The sequence below is a fragment of the Callithrix jacchus genome, chromosome 11 (assembly GCF_049354715.1).
Source record: "Callithrix jacchus isolate 240 chromosome 11, calJac240_pri, whole genome shotgun sequence".
Classification (NCBI taxonomy): domain Eukaryota; kingdom Metazoa; phylum Chordata; class Mammalia; order Primates; family Cebidae; genus Callithrix; species Callithrix jacchus.
Window position 1 is genome coordinate 123,080,722 of NC_133512.1, and position 22,274 is coordinate 123,102,995.

The following is a 22,274-nucleotide window of genomic DNA, read 5'->3' on the forward strand; positions in this document are numbered from 1 at the left end:
ATACACCAGGCTGTTTCACAAATACTATATCGGAGCTTACATTTTAAAATTATCAGCTTACCTACTAAGAATATATGAAGCAATCACAGGGAATGTATAATCACTTAATTTCCTACCCTACCATTTCCCTCACTGACAAAATAACCACAAAATTAATTTACTTATAGAAAAAAGTTTAAATCAATTTTATAAGTAAATTTTTAAAATTTCCTTTCAAAGATAGAGAAGGATTTCCAGATAATCACAAAACAGTAACATTATTCATATAGTGCTTTTTAGCATTGTAATACCCGATTTACCTGAAATATAAGCTGACTGATTTCCTTCAGGTTACATACAGTGACTAGCATTGTGATTAGTTATTATTTCTGTTTGCTGAAACCAAAAGGCTTCAAGGACACAGAAATTGTATTGTTAAAGCACAGGGGACTTAATACATTATCTTACTGCCCCCTGCTGTTATTATTGTGTGTTATAAATGAGGCCCTGGAAATTTTCAAGTGATGTGAATGTCTAATAACCTAAGCTTCCTCTTTTTTCAATTGCCAATGTCTCCTTTAATCCATAAAAGCCATATTAAAAGTATATAAAAAATTAACAATGCCCCTTGATCACCTATTCCCTATGATATAGCACTCAGGAAAAAAAACTGTTTTTTTGCTTCACACTTTAAGTTCCAGGGTACATGGGCAGGATGTGCAGGTTTGCAACATAGGTAAACGTGTGTCATGGTCGTTTGCTGCAGAGATCAAACTCTCACCTAAGTATTGAGCCCAGCATCCATTAGCTATTCTTCCTGATGCTCTCCCCCTACACAGGGCCCTGTGTGTGTTGTTCTTCCCAATGTGTCCACGTGTTCTCCCATTTTAAGTGAGAACTCTCATTGTTCATCTCCCATTTATAAGTGAGAACATGTGTTGTTTGGTTTTCTGTTACTGTGTTAGTTTGCTGAGGATAACAGCTTCCAGCTCCATCCATGGCCCTGAAAAAGACATACTTCGTTCCTTTTTCTGGCTGCATAATATTCCATGGTGTATATGTACCACATTTTCTTTATCTATTCTATCATTGAGAGGCAATTTCTGTTGATTACATCTTTGCTATTGTGAATAGGGCTGCAATTAACATATGTGTGCATGTGTCTTTATAATAGAACGATTTATATTCCTTTGGGTATATATCCAGTAATGAGTTTGCTGAGTCAAATATTATTCCTGTTTCTGGATATTTAAGGAATAGCCACATTATCTTTCATAATGGTTGAACTAATTTGCACTACCTACAACAGTGTAAAAATGTTCCTTTTTCTCTGCAACCTCACCAGCATCTGTTGTTTCTTGACTTTTTAATAATCACTATTCTGATTGGTGTGAGATGGTATCTCGTTGTGGCTTTGATTTGCATTTCTCTAATGATCAGTGATGTTGAGCATTTTTTCTTTTGGTTCTTGGCCACATGAATGTCTTATTTTGAGAAAAGTTTATTCACATCTTTTAGCCTCTTCTTAATGAGATTGGTTTTTTTTTTCTTGTGTATTTGTTTAAGTTCCTTGTAGACTCTAGACATTAGACCTTTGTCACATGGGCAGACTGAAAAACTTTTTTTCCATTCTAGTAGGTTGTTCACTATGATGATAGTTTATCTTGCTGTTCAGAAGCTCTTTAGTTTAATTAGATCCCATTTGTCAATATTGTTAAAATGACCATATCACCCAAAATAATTTATAGATGCAATGCTTTTGCCATTAAACTACCACTGACAGTTGTCACAGTATTCGAAAAAACTATTTTAAAATTCACATGGAATGGAAAAAAAGCCCAAATAGGCAAGACAATCCTAAGCAAAAAGAGCAAAGATGGAGGCAACATGCTCTCTGACTTCAAACTATGCTACAAGGCTGCAGTAACCAAAGTAGCATGGTATCGCTACAAATAAAACAAACACATGGAATGGAAGACCTCAGATTAATAGAGAACTCAGAAATAAGACTATACATCTACGACCATCTGATCTTCAGCAAACCTGACAAAAACAAGCAACGGGGAAAGATTCCCTATTTCATAAAGGGTGCTGGAGAACTGGGAAGCTATATGCAGAAAATGGAAACTGGACCTATTCCTTACACCTTATACACCTTATACAAAAATTAACTCAAGATGAATTAAAGACTTACATGTAAAACACAAAACTATAAAAAAAATCCCTTGAAGAAAATCTAGGCAATACCATTTAGGGCATAGGCAAAGGCAAAGATTTCATAATGAAAACGCCAAAAGCAATTGCAAAAAAAGAAAAATTCTTCACAATGGACAGATACCCATGATCAGAAGCTATTCTGAAGCCTGGAGTGAAAAGGAACAGAAACTAATTCCTTTGTGTTATAATGTTATTTGACTTCATATTCTTGTGGGAGTAATATTGTGTAATGGTGGAAGGCACAGGCTTGGGAGTCAAAGCCATCTACTGTGATCTTTTGGTCACCAGGTCGTATTTATTGGCTGTCTGACCCAGGCAAGTCGCTTAGCTAAAGTGTAGTTATTTCAACTGAAAAAAACATAAAATGAGAAGTTGTATATAAAGCATATGAATGTTGTATAATAAACAGAAGCTCTTCTTATTTGTAAAGAATTATACAGTGGCGATTAACAATTTCAGTCAAGCTAATTGTCAGCATCACATGAAAACAGAACATCACTAAAAGTGTTTATCACTGAAGTCAACTCTATTCAGGGATTAAGGTTTCCTACAGGATAAAAAACTACAGGTAAACATTTGTATAATACACATTACAGTCTTAATGGTTTTTCCTACTTTTACAAAATGATAACAGAGTATATTAAATCCAGATATGTCTTTACCTCCAGTCTTTAATTAAAACTTAGCAGTGCCAGGTGTGGTGGCTCACACCTGTGATCATACCTGCACTCTCAGCTACTAAGGAGGCTGAGGCAGGAGGATCACGTGAGCTCAGAAGTTCAAGGTTGCAGTGAGCTATCACCATGCTGCTGTATCCCATCCTGAGCAACAGAGTCAAATGTTAAGATACCCTGTCTCTTGGAAACAAAAAATTTTTTTAAAGTCCAAAACTTAAAACCTAGCAGAGAAAAATAAAATCATTTATAATGATGTAGTCTAAAAATTACATAATTTTATATTTACCTAAACCCATCTTTGTCCTTATATCTGTTATCTAGGATTAGCAAATTAAAGTAAAATAAGCTATATGCTTAAATAAAAATTATATATTCCACCTACTACTTTGAGGTTTATTATTAAATATTCTGTATTGATATGATTAGAAACAAAATAAGTGAACAATATTGTATTAGCATAATGTTTTAAACTTTAATAGAGTCTAATTACAGATGTAGCACATCAGTCATAAGATAAAGACCTTTGTGGAGGCCCAAATATTTTTCTGATAATTGACATGTACATCTAATATAGTACCTCAGTGAAATGGCACACCGTGCTTAAATTAGGTAATTTGTAGTATTCAGTAAAATTAAAGATGTTATAAATACATTTTACTTAATATACTATCTTACAAAAATAAAAATATTAAGCCAATTTTATATTTATTTTAAGACCCAAAACCATAAAACTACTAGAAGAAAATATTGAGAAAACACTTCACGACATTGGTCAAGGCAAAGATTTTATGGGTAAAACTCTAAGTACAGGTAACAAAAAAAAAAATAGACAGATCAGACTATAACAAACTAAAAAGCTTCTGCATGGCAAAGGAAAAACAATGAATAGAGTAAAGCAAACATTTGTAGAATGGGAGAAAATATTTTCAAACCATGCATCTGACAATTGACTAATATGCAAAATATACAAGGAACTCAAACAACTCAAAAACAAAACACAACGTAATCAAAAATTGCCAAAGGATCTGAAGAGACATCTCTTAAAACAAACAAATGACCAAGAGGTATATGAAAAAATATTCATCATTGCTAATCACCAGGGAAATGCAAATGCAAACCAAAATCACAGTGAGATATCTTTCACCCTAGTTAGAATTGCTGTTATCAAAAGACAAAAAGTAGCAAGCACTGGCAAAGTTGTGGGAAAAGGGAAACTCTTGGTGAGAATATAAATTAGTCCATCCATTATAAAAAACAGTATGGAGGTTTATGAGAAACCTAAAAGTACAACTACCATAGTGATATGGTTTGGCTGTGTCCCTGCCCAAATCTCACCTGGGATTGTAGCTCCCATAATTCCCACATGTTGTGGGAGAGATCCTGTGGTAGATGATTGAATCATGGTGACGGTTTTCCCCAGACTGTTCTCATGAATAGTGAATAAGTCTCTCTGATGGGTTTATAAGGGGTTTCCCCTTTCTCTGGTCTCTCATTGTCTCTTGTTGCCACCATGTATGAAGTGACTTTCACCTTCCACCATGATCGTGAGGCCTCCCCAGCCACATGGAACTGAGAGTCTATTAAACTTTTCCTTTATAAATTTCATTTATAAATTCTTTATAAATTTATCAGCAGCAAGAAAATGGACTAATACACATAGGATACAGCAATCCCACTATTTATCCAAAGGAAAGGAAATCAGTGTATCAAAGAGATATCTGCATCCTGTGTTTATTGCAGCACTGTTCACAATAGACAAGCTACAGAGTCAATCTAAATGTCCATCACCAGATGAATGGATAAAGAAAATGTGGTATACATACACAATGGAATACCATTCAGTCACAAGAAAAATAGAGTCATGTCATTTGTTGCAGCAACATGGATGGAACTGAAGGCCATTATCTTATGTGAAATAAGGCAGGCATAGAACGACAAATGTCTCATGTTCTCACTCATATGTGGGAGCTAAAAAATAATTGAAATAACAGAGAGTGGAATTATTGTTATGGTTATTAGAAGGTAGGAAGGATGGGAGGAGAGGAGGATAGGGAGAGGTCAGTTAATGTATACAAAACGGCTAGAGTGGAGGAATAAATTCTAGTGTTTTTTACCACTAGAAGAGACTATAACAATAATATTGTGTATGTTCAAAAACCTAGAAGAGAGAATTTTGTATGTTCCCAACACAAAGAAATGTTTGAGGTGATGGTTATCCTTATTACCATGATCATTACACATTGTATGCAGGTATCAAAATAGTACTCTCTACCCTATAAATGTGTGCAATTAGGACATGTCAACTAATTAAAAGAGAAAAAAGAATTTAAAAGATTTTAGGCTAACATAATGTAAAAGACTGTGCAAGTGGCTCAGTTTTGAAAACTTCAAGCCTAAAAATGCATAATAAAATTTTTTTAATTTTTAAAAATGCATAATAATTTAAATTAACTTTATTGCTTTTTGGAGCTCAGTCTCAATTCAGATATTAAACAAAGCTCAAGCATAAAGAAATGAGATCTGTAACAAGTAAAACATTTCTTTTTATTCCTCATAGAAATGTAATGCCTCAAAAAATTTAAGACCCTAATGATTTGTGCCATAATTTGAGAGTACCTAGACAACTGAATTTGGAATATCCCAAACCACTTTGTGATTTTATCTGTTTTTGTTTCTAGGGAGTCTGAGGCATGGGGAAAAGAAGGAGGTGGTAGTAATATTTGTATGGGTCAGTCTAGGTACAGAATACAAGTACAACTGCTCTTCACTTTAACAGAGAGTCGAAGGTTAATAGTATACACTGAAAATATTCCTTTCAATCCTGTGCAAATCAGTGTCTTCAATGACACCAAAGAAAGCAAAAAATATTAATTACTTTCCCTTATCTCTACTTTCCTTTTGTTTTCTTCTTTTCCACCCATCTTCTTTCCTTCTACATCCCTCTCTCTTGATTATGAGCAGAGGAGTAAAAAAGAAATATCCAAGCACTCTAAATCTTTTTTTTTTTTTTTTTTTTTTTTTTTTGTGAGACAAAGTCTCACTCTGTCTCCCAGGCTGGAGTTCAGTGGTGCAATCTCAGCTAAGTGCAACCTCTGCCTCCCTGGTGCAAGCAATTCCCCTGCTTCGTTCTCTTGAGTAGCTGGGATTACAGGCATATGCCACCATGCTCAGCTAATTTTTGTATTTTTAGTAGAGACAGGGTTTCATCATGTTGGTCAGACTGGTCTCAAACTCCTGACCTCATGATCCACCCACCTTGGCCTCCCAAAGTGCTGGGATTACAGATATGAGCCACTGTGTTCAGTCCAAGCACTCTAAATCTTATTGATAGGTTTTATTGAAAGGGTTTTCACTTTGAAGTTCTTAACCACTTCATATCAAGTTTTAATTTCATCAAAATGTCAGTGTCTTGCGCAGAATGATAGTGTTGAAACAATCCTAGTAGTTTTGCAATTGAAACGGATAATAAGAGTTTCTGTACTCTAAACTGGAGAATTTACACAAGCTATTGATTCCTGGAATACAAACCCCTGAACTCATAGTTGAGAATTCATACAATATAGCAGTGTTTGTCAAGTAAAATGAAATCATCAGTTTCTAGGTATAGCTATTCAGAAAGAACTTTCCAAAAATCATCTTTCAGTAAGAGCTATTCTTTTCAGAAATTTATTTAGTCTAAAAAGCACACTTTAAGATGGACATATTGTTGATTTCAGCTAACATGTGCAATTACAAACTCACTACACAAGAAATAAAAAACAAAATAGCGACAATGAAAATTGCGGCAGATGGTGTGGAGGATGAGGGATTGTAGAAAATTTGAGAAGATTCCTCTGTCTCCTTGGGAGGTTTTAGAGAGGCATCTATACAGACACCATCCGCAATACATACGTCAACAGCATCAGTGTCTTTTACATCAGCTTTCACCTTACAACTCAAACTGGTATAACAGCTGCAATAAAATTTTTCCGAAAACTGCTCCAGGTCTTCATATGTTGGTTTTCCACGTACTGTGAACCTTCCACCTTTCTCAGTTTCAATAGCAAAATTATCTGGGTTCAGGTGAAGGTAGTCACTTGAATTCCAGTCTTTCCTTATACACACTCCTTGCTCCTGGCAAAGGACTTGGCTACACATTTTAGCTGCCAGTGTGGTGTTGATTATATAAGGATTCAGTACAGTCTCCATGTAAGTGTCTAGGAGCAAGCAAGATTTCTGTAAAATTATAAGACAGTCAGAATACCAAAGGACAAGTTAGTTCATATGTTAATTAATCTAGTTTAATAAGCAACTTTTTTACAGAAGAATGAAAAATTAGATGTGGCAAAAAGTAGAAGATATTTTCTTTGTTTACCTTAACCAACAAGATTTTCTGTTTTTTGTAACATTTGTTAACTTTCACATGCCAGTTCATTCCACTGAATAATTGACCAATTGAGGCTTAATATTCCTTATCCTTGCTCTTCCTCCGTAATTCATAAAATAATCAGGGGGATAGATGCTACAGCTGTTACAGTATGTTAGAGTATGGTCTCTGGGATCCATTTGCCCCGATTGGAGCCCACTTGCATTAATGACTAGCTGTATGAACTTGGGAATTTCTTAAGCTTCCTAAGTCTCAGTTTCCTACCTGGGTGACTTTGGGCAAACTGATTAACTTGATTATGCCTCAGCTTTATCATCTGGAAAAGAAGGATAATTATGATGCCTATCTCATAAAGTTGTTGTGAAAACAGATAAAAAAAGCAATACATATAAATGTGCTTAACACAGGGGCCTACCATATCTTCAGTTGACCCTCAATAAATTATAAATAAATTTAAGAAGCACTACATTTGCCTGAGACAAGGTCTCACTCTGTTGCCTGGGCTGGAGTACAGTGGCGCAGTCTTAGCTCACTGCACCCTTGATCTCCTGGGTTCAGGAAATCCTCCTGCCTCAGCCTCCTGAGCAACTGAAACTATAGGCATATGCCACCAGATCTGTCTAAGTTTGGTTTTACTTTTTGGTAAAAGTGAGGCCTTATTATGTTGCCAAGGCTGGACTTGAACTCCTGGGCTCAAGTGATCCTCCAACCCCATCCTCCCAAAATGTTGGGTTTACAGGCATGACCCATGGCATACCAGAGAAGTTTAAACAACATGGAAAATGGTGATTTATAAATTGCTGGCTCACATAAACTAAACATGTTCAACTGAGTATACTTTATATTAAATGTTAAATATAGTCAAGTTATGGGTGAATAATGACAACTCTTTTACATATTTGGCAAAGTGTGAGTGATGGCTAACTAAAATGATTCATCTTGAGACTGGTATGTTCTAAACCCTGGACACTGCCCTTTGAGAAATATTGAAGGTAATCACTTTTTTTCATAATCAACAGTTTCATTGAGTGAGCTGGTTGTGCCAGTCCTCTATCAAACCAAAGGAAGTGGTGGTGGGAGACATGCAGGCATGTGAAGGAATCTTGGCAGCTTCCATCTGAATATATTTCTTTTAATCTTTCTTGAGATGATGTCATCTATTGTTGGCAGAATAACTGATTTCCAAAAATGTCTGTATCCTAACTCCCTGAAACCTGTGACAATGTGAGCTTACATGGCAAAAGAGACTTTGCAGATGTGATTAAGGGAATGGGTCTTGAGAAGAGGAGATTATCCTGAATTATCAAGATGGACTCAGTGTAATTGCATGAGCCCTTGAAAGTGTAGAAACTTTTCAAGCTCAGTTAGAAAGATGAAATGAAGGAAGGAGAGATTATAAATATTTATGTTTCTAAATAGGATATTTGAGAAGAGAGTTTACAGATTTGAGAAAACAATAAAAATTAAGAATTTACTTTAAAAATTATCATTTTACAATGATTTTCTGACACATAAAAGACTTTACCAAGGGCCATATACCTTTCTCTGAACTTATATTTTCTGTTTTTCTTTATGTAAGAGATCAAATTAGAGCCAAAAGAATTATTCAAAATAGGCAGAAAGGCTCAGATTACCTTTTTAAAATCTCATAAATATAACTGCTGTTAAGTATTTTTAAATAAAGACTACATCTCTTCTATCCAGAGAACAGGAGATGAATATAATGCTTCTCAAGGATTTCTGGGAGTGCTGGAGTATAAACTATTTGCTAAGGTCCTAAGATAGGATTCCTGGGCCATGAGCTTCATCTGACATTCTTCATGGTACATTCATCATCGGTATTTTCACATCCACCAGAGAAGAAAAAATTCAGCTCCAACTCAGCAATGTCCCTATGACAGCTTTACTCTTGAATTAAATCAAGAAGGTTGATGAGTTGGGAGATAAAGATCTGATATACAGAATTAAACAAGAATGAAAATAAAGGAACAAAAACCTATCTTCTGACACCAAGCACCATGTCAGAAAATTGAGACTGTAGTCTTATTTTTGCTACTTAACAGTTATGTAGCCTAGAGAAATTCAATTATTCACTAAATTGCTATTTTCCCACTGGAACATGGGCATACTAATTTCTGCCTTATAACCATCACACAAGTTTATTTTGATTCAACCAGTATTAATCGAGCACCTATTAATATATGCCAAGCATAGTAATACTTATTTTCTTATTTAATAACAAAACAATTACCCAAAACATTAAATGCAGAAATATTTTCATCTATTTACTACCAATTCGACTTACCATACTTCTCATTATACTGAGGCTTCCCCATATTACAATTCCAGAAGCACCCAGAGCAACAGTTTCACCAAGTGTATACACAAGTTCATCCTGGAAAATGTGATAGAAGAGTTAGCACATAAAAAATAAAATGAAGGCCGGGCGCGGTGGCTCAAGCCTGTAATCCCAGCACTTTGGGAGGCGGAGGCGGGTGGATCACGAGGTCAAGAGATCGAGACCATCCTGGTCAACATGGTGAAACCCCGTCTCTACTAAAAGTACAAAAAATTAGCTGGGGATGGTGGCGCGTGCCTGTGATCCCAGCTACTCGGGAGGCTGAGGCAGGAGAATTGCCTGAACCCAGGAGGCGGAGGTTGTGGTGAGCTGAGATCGCGCCATTGCACTCCAGCCTGGGTAACAAGAGCGAAACTCCGTCTCAAAAACAAAACAAAAACAAAAAAATAAAATGAAAGTGCTATACATAGGAGAGTAACACCAAAGCCAAGCATGCTGAACCAATAATAATAATTTAAATATTTCCCGACTATTTCTATCTCTTACGCAGCCACTGCCTTACTATAGAACAAATAAGATACTATTATTCTTTCAATCACTTCTATTGAAAAGAGGACAGGCCTAAGAAAGAAAAGAAACTGAGTTCATACACTGTCTATACTACCTAATTCCCCCTGCTTGCTAAGATATAATGAAATTACATTAAAGATTAAATGTATTCGTATTTTGCATTCATATAATAATGTAGAACTACTTTTGTGCACATTCCTAATGTTAAAAGCTAGATTTCACTCCCTTCAAAAATAATATTAAATTTCAATAAACATCTTTTGTTATTTCATAGCCCTCATGCCTTGATTACTTACCTGAGAAAGGAATCTCAAAACTTGATCAGTAAAAACTAGGCGCGCATATACAAAAACCGGAAGTGGACTGTTTGCATTGGGTGTTTTAGAAACCCTAATGGCTTCCTGGACTCGATTGCGCACATAGAGCATAGCAGCTACAGCAGACTGTTGGGTGTTCAAATAAATGGATGGGTAAAGGGCAGTGCTTTCATTCCACAACCAGCTGAGATCATTATTTCTTTTTATTTCTATATTGAAGCAACTTCCATTGTAATCAGGTTTTTTATAGTGATGGTTGTAACAGTCCGGAAAAAGATAATAACCCCACAAGTGATTTGGCCGAAGTGCTTTTCCCAATTTTATAGTCTCTAGCATGAAATCCTTTGCTGCCTTTTCAAATTCTTGTTTTGCTATATCAGTGGCTTGTGTGAGATTAAGTTGTACGTTTCTTTGCTGAACCATCTCAATAGACTTATTCTTGTAAATATCTTTAGGCTTCCAGTTTCTTGCCCAAGTGGGTCTCCATTCTTCCCAGTCAATAACACCCATTCCCAGATTGTCTACTGGCATATAAAAAATAATGTCTTTCCTAACTTTGTCCAAATGATCTTGTAAGGCTATCTTCTGGGGGATTCCTCCATTCACAACTGCTCCTGTCGTTGGATCTATATAAGGATAGTAGCCAAGTCTATCAACATAAAATATTGTAACACCTTGCCCAGTGACGTTTATTCGGGGGCTTCCTATTAAAGAGAAGAGGCTCATATCTAGTGGCTCATCAAATTTTCCAAGACAAAATTCAGATGGGGCATTCCAAGCCCAGAGAAAAGGCACATTTGGGATAATAGGGGGTGCTCTGAAATTCAGAGTCAAGGAACATGGAATCAGAAGGAAGGTGAAAACTATCTGGGATACTCCACTGGATTTAACAAAGCTTCTGAAAAAGATGTGCTTGAATTTTAGCACTCCCATTATAAAGAGTAATGACTATGAAAAATTTATTTCTTCCTACACACTTTGGTTTACCCAATATTTCATGCAAAGTATGAGCACAGATGAAAGAGAATGGAATGAATTCGCTTTGATGGGTAAAAAAGTATAATGATTATGTTACATTTAAATATTATTATTCTTGTTTCATATTTTGGGATTGTTTTGCAAGTTGCATCACCTATAACTGAAAAAGAAATACAGAATACATTGTTATCACGCATTTTATAATAAAGACTGTAAGCTTTACCAAGTTCTCAACTTTAAGTTCAGGGGGTTTAATTTCATTTTAGAAGGTGACGGACCTACTCCTGTGTTTGAATCAATGAAATTATTTCCTGTTATTTACAATACAAACGCTATACTAGTTAACATTTTTCTCATCTTCCCAAATCACTACTGGGCCTGCAGAGAGGTGAATGTAGCTATTTTCCCTTTTGCCTGTCTGACTGTACCAAGCAATGCCTTAGTAAAAGCCCACTGAATGAAAATAAATTCCAACTTGATCCTCTCATTTTGTTTATTGCTTATTGAAAGATCACTTTATAGCAGTTTGCCATATACTGAAAACAACCTTTCATAGAATTGTGTAATTTCATCTTTTTTTCCTCTTTCTTTTTTCACTTTTCCTTTCTTTCTTGAAGGAAAGCAAACTTACTTCTGCCAGAAGTAGTAAATCAACAGTTTGCTTGAATTTATTGAATTTATTGAATCAACCAAAAACTTCTACCAAACAAATTTAAAGGCTCCTTTGTCCACTACTCAATCACATCTTACAATAATGTGCTCCCATGTTTAAAGTTAATAAAATATTTTACTACTTTACATTTTCTACTAAAAGCATTGGTTCTAGCCTAAGAAAAGCAATGTATAAATTTTTGTCTTTTTATAGGTTTGATAAGTCAGATTGTATTGTCATTCTGATTGTGACAAAGTGAGGTATAATAGCACATACTTTGGCTGTATTAAACCACAGAGGTGGTACAATAAAATGGTCTGGGCAAAAACTTAAGTTAAACTATGTTTATACTCAGCATTTGGTATTTGCAAAAATTACCTGCAAGAATATATATTTATATGTTCTGTGATTCTGGGAGGGAACTGGAAACTTTTCTGAAAATTAGGTTAGTAATATACTGCTACATGAAAGTATAACAAGAATTATACTATTCTTCCCAAGAACATGTGTCCTTACCATAGCAAATTATCCAGTCATTCCCATTGCTGAAAAATAAATTACTCTAAAGAGATCACCACAGTCAAAATAAAATAAAATCAGAATGACCATTATAGTCTCATGTTTTGAAGATAATGAATTTTTCCCTCATGTTTAGAACATGTAAAATAGCTAAAGATTTTTGTAGTTTAAATATTTATGAACTTCTTTATTCAGGGCATAGATAATCTTCATCTAAAGTAATATTGGGGAAAAACTAATTGCTTTTAAATGCGAACTATCGATACTAATGTCTGAATGGCAGGGACAGAAAGAAGGAAGTGGAATAAAGGATTAGCTTTCTCTGTATCTCAGGGAAGAAGTAAGCTAAACTTATTGAAATTAACATTCGAATCTATTTCCACATAATCATTTTATGTAAGAAGGACATGGGGGCTGGCTACAATGGCTTATGCCTGTAATCTCAGCACTTTGGGAGGCCAAGGCGGCAGATGACCTGAGGTCAGGAGTTCAAGACTAGCCTGGCCAACATGGTGAAACTTCATCTCTACTAAAAATACAAAAATTAGCAGAGCATGATGGCAGGCTCCTATAATCCTAGCTACTCAGTAGGCTGAGAGAGGAGAATCACTTGAACCTGGGAGGCAGAGGTTGCAGTGAGCCAAGATAGTGCCACTGCTCTTCAACCTGGGTGACAGAACAAGCCTCTGTCTCAAAAAGAAAAAGAGGAAGAAAAGGTCTATACCCACAGAAGTCTTCAAAAAAGAATGGACACTTCTATGCTTGAAATTTTACTCAATGAAATATCTTTTCCTCAGCATAAATCAAAGCCTTGGAACAGAGAATTGGCACAAAATTGAGGATAGACCTAGAAGTTAGCATCAAAAATAACATCTTTTTGTTTGAAGTATCTAATAGAAAACTTTACCTGTTTACAGAGAAAACCTGACATTGGAATAGGCAAAGAATTTATAACTAAGACCCCAAAAGCAAATGCAATAAAAACAAAAATAGAGCAAATAGGACTTTATTAAACTAAAAAGCTTCTGCACAGCAAAAGACATAATCAACAGAATAAACAGACAACCTACAGAATGGGACAAAATGTTTGCAAATTATGCATCTGACAAAGGACTAACACCCAGGATCTACAAGGAACTCAAGCAAAATTTGGAAGAAAACTAACAACCCCATTAAAAAGTGGACAAAGGACATGAACAGACATTTTTCAAAAAAAGACATACAAGAGGCCAACACATATATGAAAAAATGCTCAACATCACTAATCATCAGAGAATTCAAGTCAAAACTGCAATGAGATATCATCATACACCAGTCAAAATGGCTACTATTAAAAAGTAAAAAAAAAAAAAATGTTGTCATGGATGCAGAGAAAACGGCATACTTATACACTTGTGGTGGAAATGTAAATTAGTACAACCTCTATAGAAAAAGCATGGAGATACTTAAAGGACTAAAAATAGAACTATCAATCATCCCAGCAATGCTACCACTGCCTATCTACTCAAAGGAAAAGAAATCATTCTACAAAAAGACAGCTTTACTCATATCTTCATTGTAGCACTATTCACAATAGCAAAGTCATGGAATCAACATAAGTGTTCCTCATTAGTGGACCGGATAAAGAAAATCTGGTATATAAACACTATGGAATATAATGAAGCCATAAAAAATTTTTAAAATCATGCTCTTTGAAGCAACATGGATAGAGCTGGAGGTCATAATTCTAAGTGAAATAACTCAGACACAGAAAAATAGTGCATGTTCTCACTTATAAGTGGGAGCTAAACAATGAGTATTCATAGACATAGAGATGAAAACAAAAGACACTGGCGTCTCTGAAAGGGAGGAGGTTGGAAGGGGGATAACAGTTGAAAAATTACCTGTTGGGCACATTGGTAACAATCTGGGTGATGGGTATACTTAGAAGCCCAAACCCTACCATTATGCAATATATTCATGTTACACACTTGAACATGTAACCCTTAATCTAAAATAAAATTAAGTTTAAATATCTTTTAATGAAAAAAACACTATTAAAAAAATACATAGAAACCCTAACAGAGAACTTCATCTCCCTGGAAAATCTTAGCTAATTTAATCCCAGGTAATAATGCCTGACCTTATCTCTCCACCATCATTTCTAAGCTCTATACTCAATTTATAACTATTAAAGTGGCATTTTTTAAGTGTCCTCCTTGCTCACTGTGTAAATAATTGCTTCTTAAAGCACTTCTGCTAAGTCTTTGCTATCCCCCAAACCCAAACAATGGTACTTACCCAGAAGCCTGCTTTCAAAGTTCAGCCACCCAATGTGCCTTCAGTAGTACCAAGGCAAGAAGTTGACTGGTTTCAATGTCTTCCTAGAGCATTGGCTAGCCATTAGCAGCCCTTTGAAAAAAAAAAAAAAAAAAGATTTTCTCTCAAAATAGATTTAGATTATTTAATCTTAAGATTCTGAATATACCTAAAATTCTACTTAAACTCTTATTCCTCTTGTAAAGGAATTTTATCACTGGAACACATGCTAGCTAAATCCTTTGAACTAGGAATCCCTTGTCTAAGGATAAGTTCAAAATGATTTTGTAATAAAAATTATGTAGCTACGTGTAGATATTCACACATGTAGTATTCACCACTATGTATTCTAGTATCTATGAAATGAAAAAAAAATAAAAAGCAAGTTCAATACCCAATGATAAGAAATGCTTAAATACAGTATTTCTGCCTGAAAGAATGTATGCAGATATCAGAACTAGTCACAAAGATAATGATGCAACGTGTAAATATGTTTGCCTAAAATACTAAGTGAAACAAAGTACAAAAATACGCAGTTGAAGTATACAAAAACATGGAAGTACATGTTTAAGGAATTAAAAAAACATTCTAAAATATGGAAGAATATTGGTATTTTCTGAGTGTCCATTATATATGATCTTCTAATTTTCTTTCATCCAACTATCATATTGTTTCTTAAATAAAAAGTGGGAACAAACAAAATTTTAGTGTTAGAAAATAGTTGGCCAGAACAGATTTGAATCTCCACTTCAGTGAGGAAAGACAAATAACCATAAATCTCTCCACATATTATGTACCAGGTTGCTTGTACAGCAGATTCTTGTTCTTGTACAAGGATGAGGAGTTGATCATTAAGAAACTTTTTTCAAATAAATTTTACTGTGTATATTTAAGGTATACAACATGATGCTATGGGAAGATTAGGATTTTAGAGGTAAGGAGAAGAAAGGGAAAAGAAAAGCCAAATTTCTTGGCTTAATTCTCAGCTCTTCTTTTTCATGACACTTTATTTCCATAACAAATGCTTTCTCTCTAGAGAATCCTAACAGATATGGAAGTCAGTCAAGATACTGTCTTCAGAATCTACCTTTGGTGTTCCTGTTTCCTGTGAGTCTGTGTATCTATTATCTCAATGGAATTAAGAACTGAATTTAGATACAATACTCTTACCATTAAAATTGTTATAGATTTTGAATATAAATTATGATTATAGGCCGGACACGGTGGCTCATGCCTGTAATCCCAGCACTTTGGGAGGCCGAGGTGGGCAGATCACGAGGTCAAGATATCGAGACCAACCTGGCCAACATGGTGAAACCCCATCTCTACTTAAAGTGCAAAAAATTAGCCAGGCGTGGTGGTACATGCCTGTTGTCCCAGCTACGCGGGAGGCTATGGCAGGAGAATTGCTTGAAATCAGAAAACAGAAGTTGCAGTGAGCCTGGATCGTGCTACTGCACACTCCAGCCTGGTGATAGAGCAAGACTCTGTCTCAAAAAAAAAAAAAAATTATGATTATAAATATTTAAAAATTCAGAAATGTGGACAAATATTTACAAAAGGTAAGACTATAACTTTGGTGAGAGCAAACCATATCATTACTGAAGGGGGAGGGGGCAAAGAGGGTCCCAAATCTAAGTCACTCATGAGGCACCTCCTCCGTCTCCATTTCTCTACAGTCCTTGCTCAAAATAACTAAACTTTGTTACAATACTGAACAAATGGCCCCAAGCCTCAGGAAACCTCAAAATACTGAAGGTAATTTTAGTATTCTAAATTACTTCTGTTCATACTGTGGGAATCATTCTTTAACATGAAAAATGAAAAGCAAATTTCCGCATGAGTGGTAGGCCCTAAGTTGATTGCCCTTGTATCCTCAACACATTTGGTAGGGTATGTATCATTTCTAAGGTACATAGTTCATAAGTCCAACCCAAAGGCTGACTAATACCTCCAGTTACAAGTTACAGTGACTTCAAGCTAAGAGCTTTAAAGAAACTTTTAAGAGACCAGCATAATGTTCCCAAAAGCAGAAAACAAGCACATTTTTTTCTCTTAAAGCAAAAAATTTACAAGTATTTTCAGAAATGAAAGGAGCTTTTATGTAAGATTTTTTCTAGGGAACTTTTTAAACTATGGTGTTTTATAAATAAATTGACCAGAAATAATAGATATCATAAACCTGATTCAACAAGAGAAGTTAATCCCATTTTAGTGGCATTTCATCAACTCTTTTTTCCTTCCCCTTTATTATGACTGTGCTAATTATTCCTCTCCTTTGGTTCTTTCTAGCCTTATCTTAACTTTCTCAGTGTCACCCCAGATATGTTTTGAACAAACCAGAGATTCTCAAGGCCAAAAAAACCGCTTAAAATGTGGCACATTACAGAACTTGTTATCTTTTTTTTACAAAACCATTCTTGCTTTTCCCTACTAAGCTATGAAAGAACAAAAGACGACTTACTTTCGAAGTAAAAACTGAACAGTTTTTTCTTTAATATGTGAATAGGTCAGAAATCACTCCAATCTATTAGCTCTGGATTATTTAACCTGTTGGGTGAGAAAAGACAGCCCTTTGCCCAGGCAATTAAAGAAAGATTTAATCTTTTGAAGTGTTACTTTGTAATATGGTAGGGAAACGTGTGTGTGTGTGTGTGTGTGTGTGTGTGTGTGTGTGTGTGTTCAGTGTTTCAGTCTCAGCAAATTCGATCTTTGAGACAGAGTCTCACTCTGTCGCCAAGGCAGGAGTGCAGTGGCACAATCTTACTGACTGCAACGTCTGCCTCCCAGGCTCAAGTGATCCTCCCACTTCAGCCTCTTAAGTAGCTGGGACTACAGGTGCACACCACCATACCTGGCTGATTTTTTAAATTTTTTTGTAAATATGGGATTTCATCATGATTTCCAGGGTGGTCTGGAACTCCTGGGCTCAAGTGATCTTACCACCTTGGCCTCCCAAAGTGCTGGGATTACAAGCTTGAGCCATGCACCTGGACTGATGGCTCAGCATTTGGTTAAATTAATAACATATTTTTGTAGTGTAATGCAAATGAAGCATATACTTCATGTAACTGTTTTCAATAAAGTATAGCATTTATTATAAAAGAAAAAGTAATTTCTCCTTTAAAAATTGATAGAATAAAATTAACATTTTCAAAATTATAAAGCAAGTTTGACATTCATTATGATTGAAAAATAGTACTTTAATGAGTTTTGAAAAGAAAATAAATCTTGGGACTGCAAAATCACTGAGGCAAGGGAAAAGTCAATCTAGTAACTATGTCAGGCAAACCTGCTTCCCATTTTATTCCTAAATAAGCTAGCTACAAAGACACAAAGCTACATACCTCCCTCACAATTTGCCTACAAGGAAATGCCTCATGGACAAAGGACAGACGGAACTCAGAGCCATCCCACTGAGGCTCACCTGGGACATACATATCTGATTGCTTCCTCTACCCTATTATTTATGTAAAAACGCAGATTCACTGAGCCAGACTAAATTGTGTATTCAGTGGAAAGCTGATCAAGGACTCAAAAGAATGAAACTTTTTGTCTCTTATCTACTTACAGTCTGGAAGGCCCCCACCTCAAGTTGTCCTGCCCTGCTGAACCAAACCAAGGTACATCTTACACATATTGATTGATGCCTCATGTCTCTCTAAAATGTATAAAAGCAAGTGTACCCCAACCAACTTGGGTACATTTATCAGGACCTCCTGAAGCTATGTCACAGTCATGTCCTTAACCTTGGCAAAATGAACTTTCTAAATGTATTAAAACCTTTCTCAGATACCTTTTGGTTTATGATTTGGTGACCAATGGAAAAGACTCTGCATGGAGGTGGCCCTGACCTTTGACAAATCTCTTATTGGTGCTTGGTACCAGCTTGAGCTTTTACGACTCAAACCAACAGGACAATTTACTGAGGCCTGGATACTTCCTTCCCCCCAGAGAATCTCCAGTTGCCCCAAATTTGGTTGAGATCTTAAGTTATTTTCTGTACAACTCTTTTTTCCGAGTTTTCCTTGCTTCCAACAAGGAAGACAAGTTTTTCTGCTTTCATGACAATGGAAGGCAGGTAACTTTTTCTTGGAGTTTGAGCTCGTTTCCAACAGAGAAGGTTAGTTTGAATTTTTTTCTGCTTCTAGGATGGCAGAAAGCAGTCTTCGGCCTGAGGCCAGCTCCTAGGTAAGTAGCTGAATTGGGGTTTTGTCTTGGATAAAATTATGATTAACAGCCAGTTGGTCTTAATTCTCCTTACCATTAGAGTGCTCAGCAATCATATTGTTGGAGTTTTTTGGTTGTTTGTTCTGGTCTTTCTCCCATCAGATTTGATCACCTCTACCTGACTTGGTCAAATCTGAATGAGAATTCCAAATTGTGGAGAACAAGGCCCGTATGAATTGGATAAAATTCCTCACATTTGCAAAAGAGAGAGAAAAAAAAATCAGCAGCTTGGTTTCTATGTTTGCTTCCTTTCTTAAAAAACAATTGTTCTTTCGTTTACTTTTCTTTTCTTCACCCTATTCCTTCCTCCCCTTTCACCATCTTTGATACCAAGAAAAGTCTAAAGAACCTTCAATGACTCAAACCTGCTAATAACTCAGAACAAAGGCACCATTTACCATTTTTTGGGCTGTACCATTTTCTTTGTAGAGTTTCAAGAGTTATGGAAAGATTCTTCTTAGATCTAAAGATCTGCTCTGCTGTATTTGCATTATCTGACCTCTTTGGCTTTGGAGGGTACCAAAGATTGCCTTGTACTGTGAGATGTTTGACCTTGGCATGTGTAATTGTGGACAAAAGCTAACAAAGTTAAAGCTGGATGAGGACAGTTACAGGAAGTGGTGTTCACAGTTTTTTTCCCCCCACTAGCAAGTTGTTTAGAATCCTACTTCTAATTCAGCAGTGCATTTTGAAGAGTCTTCTTCATTGCCTTCCAACAAGAAGACAAGTTTTTCTGCTTTCACGGCAATGAAGGCAGATAACTTCTATCTGGAGTTTGAGCTCGCTTCCAACAGAGAAGGCCAGTTTGAATTTCTTCCTGCTTCTAGGATGGTAGAGAGCAGTCTTCAGCCTGAGGCCCACTCCTAGGTAAGTAGCTGAATTCAGGTTTTGTCTTGGATAAAGTTATGATTAACAGCCAGTTGGTCTTAATTCTCCTTACCATTAGAATTACTACAGTTAATCTGAACTGGCTTCTCTGTGCTTTTCCATGAGGACCTGAACTGTCATTTTCACAGATAAAAGAGAGACTGAGTTCCTCAGCTCCGAGGAGAAAGGGCATTTTGCTCTTTCAACTTCCCAGCGAAAAGGCACCCCTGGGTGACCAGGGCCAAGGGGTAATATCTGGGGGTTAACCCTCTGTGACATGCAGCAGCCTTATAGGGAACTGCCAACATAATTAGTTGAAAAAGGCTCATCTACTAAGTGCATATAGAAGCTGACCACTTCACACTATGAGCCCTCCCAGAGGTACTAGACTTCTGGAGAGAGAAACTGCAACATTAAGAGGGCAGAAACGACTCTGTGGTGTAACACTGTGTAGTTCCGCCCACAGCCAGTGCACTTGAACTCCCCCATGCAAACCTTAAGTCACACCTTAGTTCCTCCTTTTAAGAAAAAAAATTGGAAACAAATCATCTAAGAATGAGGAAAGACAAGAAGAATGATCCCCTGTTAGGCACGCTGTTTGGTTTTATGATGTCTCCACTTGCGAGTGGCTGTGTAAATGGAAGGGCATGCCAGGTTTTAGGATCTTTGTGTATATGAGTGTGTATGTATGTGTTTATGTGTATGTGCACTTGTTTTGTTATAAGTTTTTGGCCTCAAGTTACCAAATTTGGCTTAAAGTTAAGGAGTACTTATAAATGAAACAATAAGTTCAAATGTTTTTCAAGCTCACATGACTTAAGTAAAATCTTTCATAAACTAGTTTTTAAATTATCAGTAAAATAATATTAGAAATGTCTTAACTGTCAGTGTATGTTTTTGTTTTCATTTATTGATCAAGACATTTCATACTTATCCCTTTTCTCTTTCATAAGGTGTCAAAATTTGGCATAAGGGTTATTAAACTATAAACTCAGCACAAAATAGAATGATCTTTGCTTTTATAATTTTTGATAAATAACATGATAATATTGGTTTAATGAAAACAGCTAAATCTTGAATTACTTAGTAAAATAGTCACATACTTACTCTTAAGGTTCTTACTTAGGTGAACTGAAATTCACAGGTTGTAAAATGATGACAGGGAAATAACCTTAAATGATTACTATCACAGTTTTCATAAATAATCTAGGTAAATTATTAAATAAAATAATTAGGTAAATGTAATGAGATAAATACTTGTACACAAACATCATAATTTGGAGCCTAAAGTTATATTAAATAATAGATATTTTATTAAATGGGTATTTTCCAATTAAAAAATATGTATAGTAGGAAAACATTCTTTCTAAAAAAAAAAGTGTGTTCTTGTTAAAAGGTGAATAATTCTTGTCTAATTCAAAGCTTTTTAAAGGTTATTTATAAAACAAGGTAAAAGTAACCTCGAAATAAGAGAGAGGTAAAGAAAGTTATAAAAATAAAGAGGTATTTTTGGTAAGAAAGTTTAAAGAAAAATAGTTGTATATCCAAAAGAATCTTGTATGGTAAATTTTTGTTCTAGAATAAAATGACTGCTTATTAAAGAAAGAAGGATTTTCAGGACAAATCATATCCAAGCATGTCATGAATGGTCTGTGTAAGTCATAATTAGAGGGTTTATGAAAAGAAAAAAAAACTTTTATATGACCAAGTTGTCTTGATCATATAAAAGGGAAATCTCTAGGGAAATTTAATTGTGTTAAATTATAAATTTCCATAGAGATTGGGTTTTCATAATTTTTAAAACCTCACTTATATGCTAAATAGTTGGTTACAATAATGAGCTTTTCTTAGGTATTGCTGTCCGCTTAATAAAATTATAAGACATACATTTTTGTGCACAAAGTTCAACTTTTATTGTATCTTGCTATTTTCAGGTTTCTCCTCCCTTTAAAAAGGGCTGAAATAATAACTCTGTCCTTCAATTCATTTTCAGATTCTGTAAGTTTTTTTCTTTGGGTCATAATTGTTTTGGCCTGATGCTAAAAATGTTTTTTCTTGATGGTCTAAAGGACGTTTCTTCCAACATAATATTCTGTGTTCTTGGCTTTAAATTACTTCATGAATCTGAAAATTTTCACTTATGACTTAGGAAGCACCTCCTAGGTCTAACTAATTCAAGTACCCTTCTCATTAGTTCTGATTTGCAGGTTATCTAAATGAACTCCCCATAGGGAACAGCAGTCACATTGCAGAAGGTCTTTTCTTTTTCCTTTTGGTAACTGAGCCTAACAAACAGATTTTACAT

General features: G+C 35.5%; 1 protein-coding gene across 7 annotated transcripts in view; it reads right to left on the reverse strand.

Moving 5' to 3' along the window:
* Nucleotides 1-5,839: 5,839 nt before the first annotated feature.
* SPAM1 (sperm adhesion molecule 1) overlaps nt 5,840-22,274 on the reverse strand; it is a 34,560-nt gene continuing 18,125 nt past the window's right edge. For 6 of the 7 annotated variants that reach the window (XM_009003142.5, XM_078343873.1, XM_035254844.3 and 3 more), the window contains 4 exons: nt 14,855-14,965; nt 10,405-11,563; nt 9,545-9,634; nt 5,840-7,088 (listed from right to left, as the gene is read on the reverse strand). In XM_009003142.5, coding sequence (XP_009001390.3) covers nt 6,603-7,088; nt 9,545-9,634; nt 10,405-11,358 — 1,530 coding nt within the window. In that variant the 5' untranslated portion in view covers nt 11,359-11,563; nt 14,855-14,965 and the 3' untranslated portion in view covers nt 5,840-6,602. Of the gene's footprint in view, nt 7,089-9,544; nt 9,635-10,404; nt 11,564-14,854; nt 14,966-17,336; nt 17,454-22,274 lie in introns of those variants that run through there. The other variant, XM_054237738.2, reaches the window with a different exon arrangement.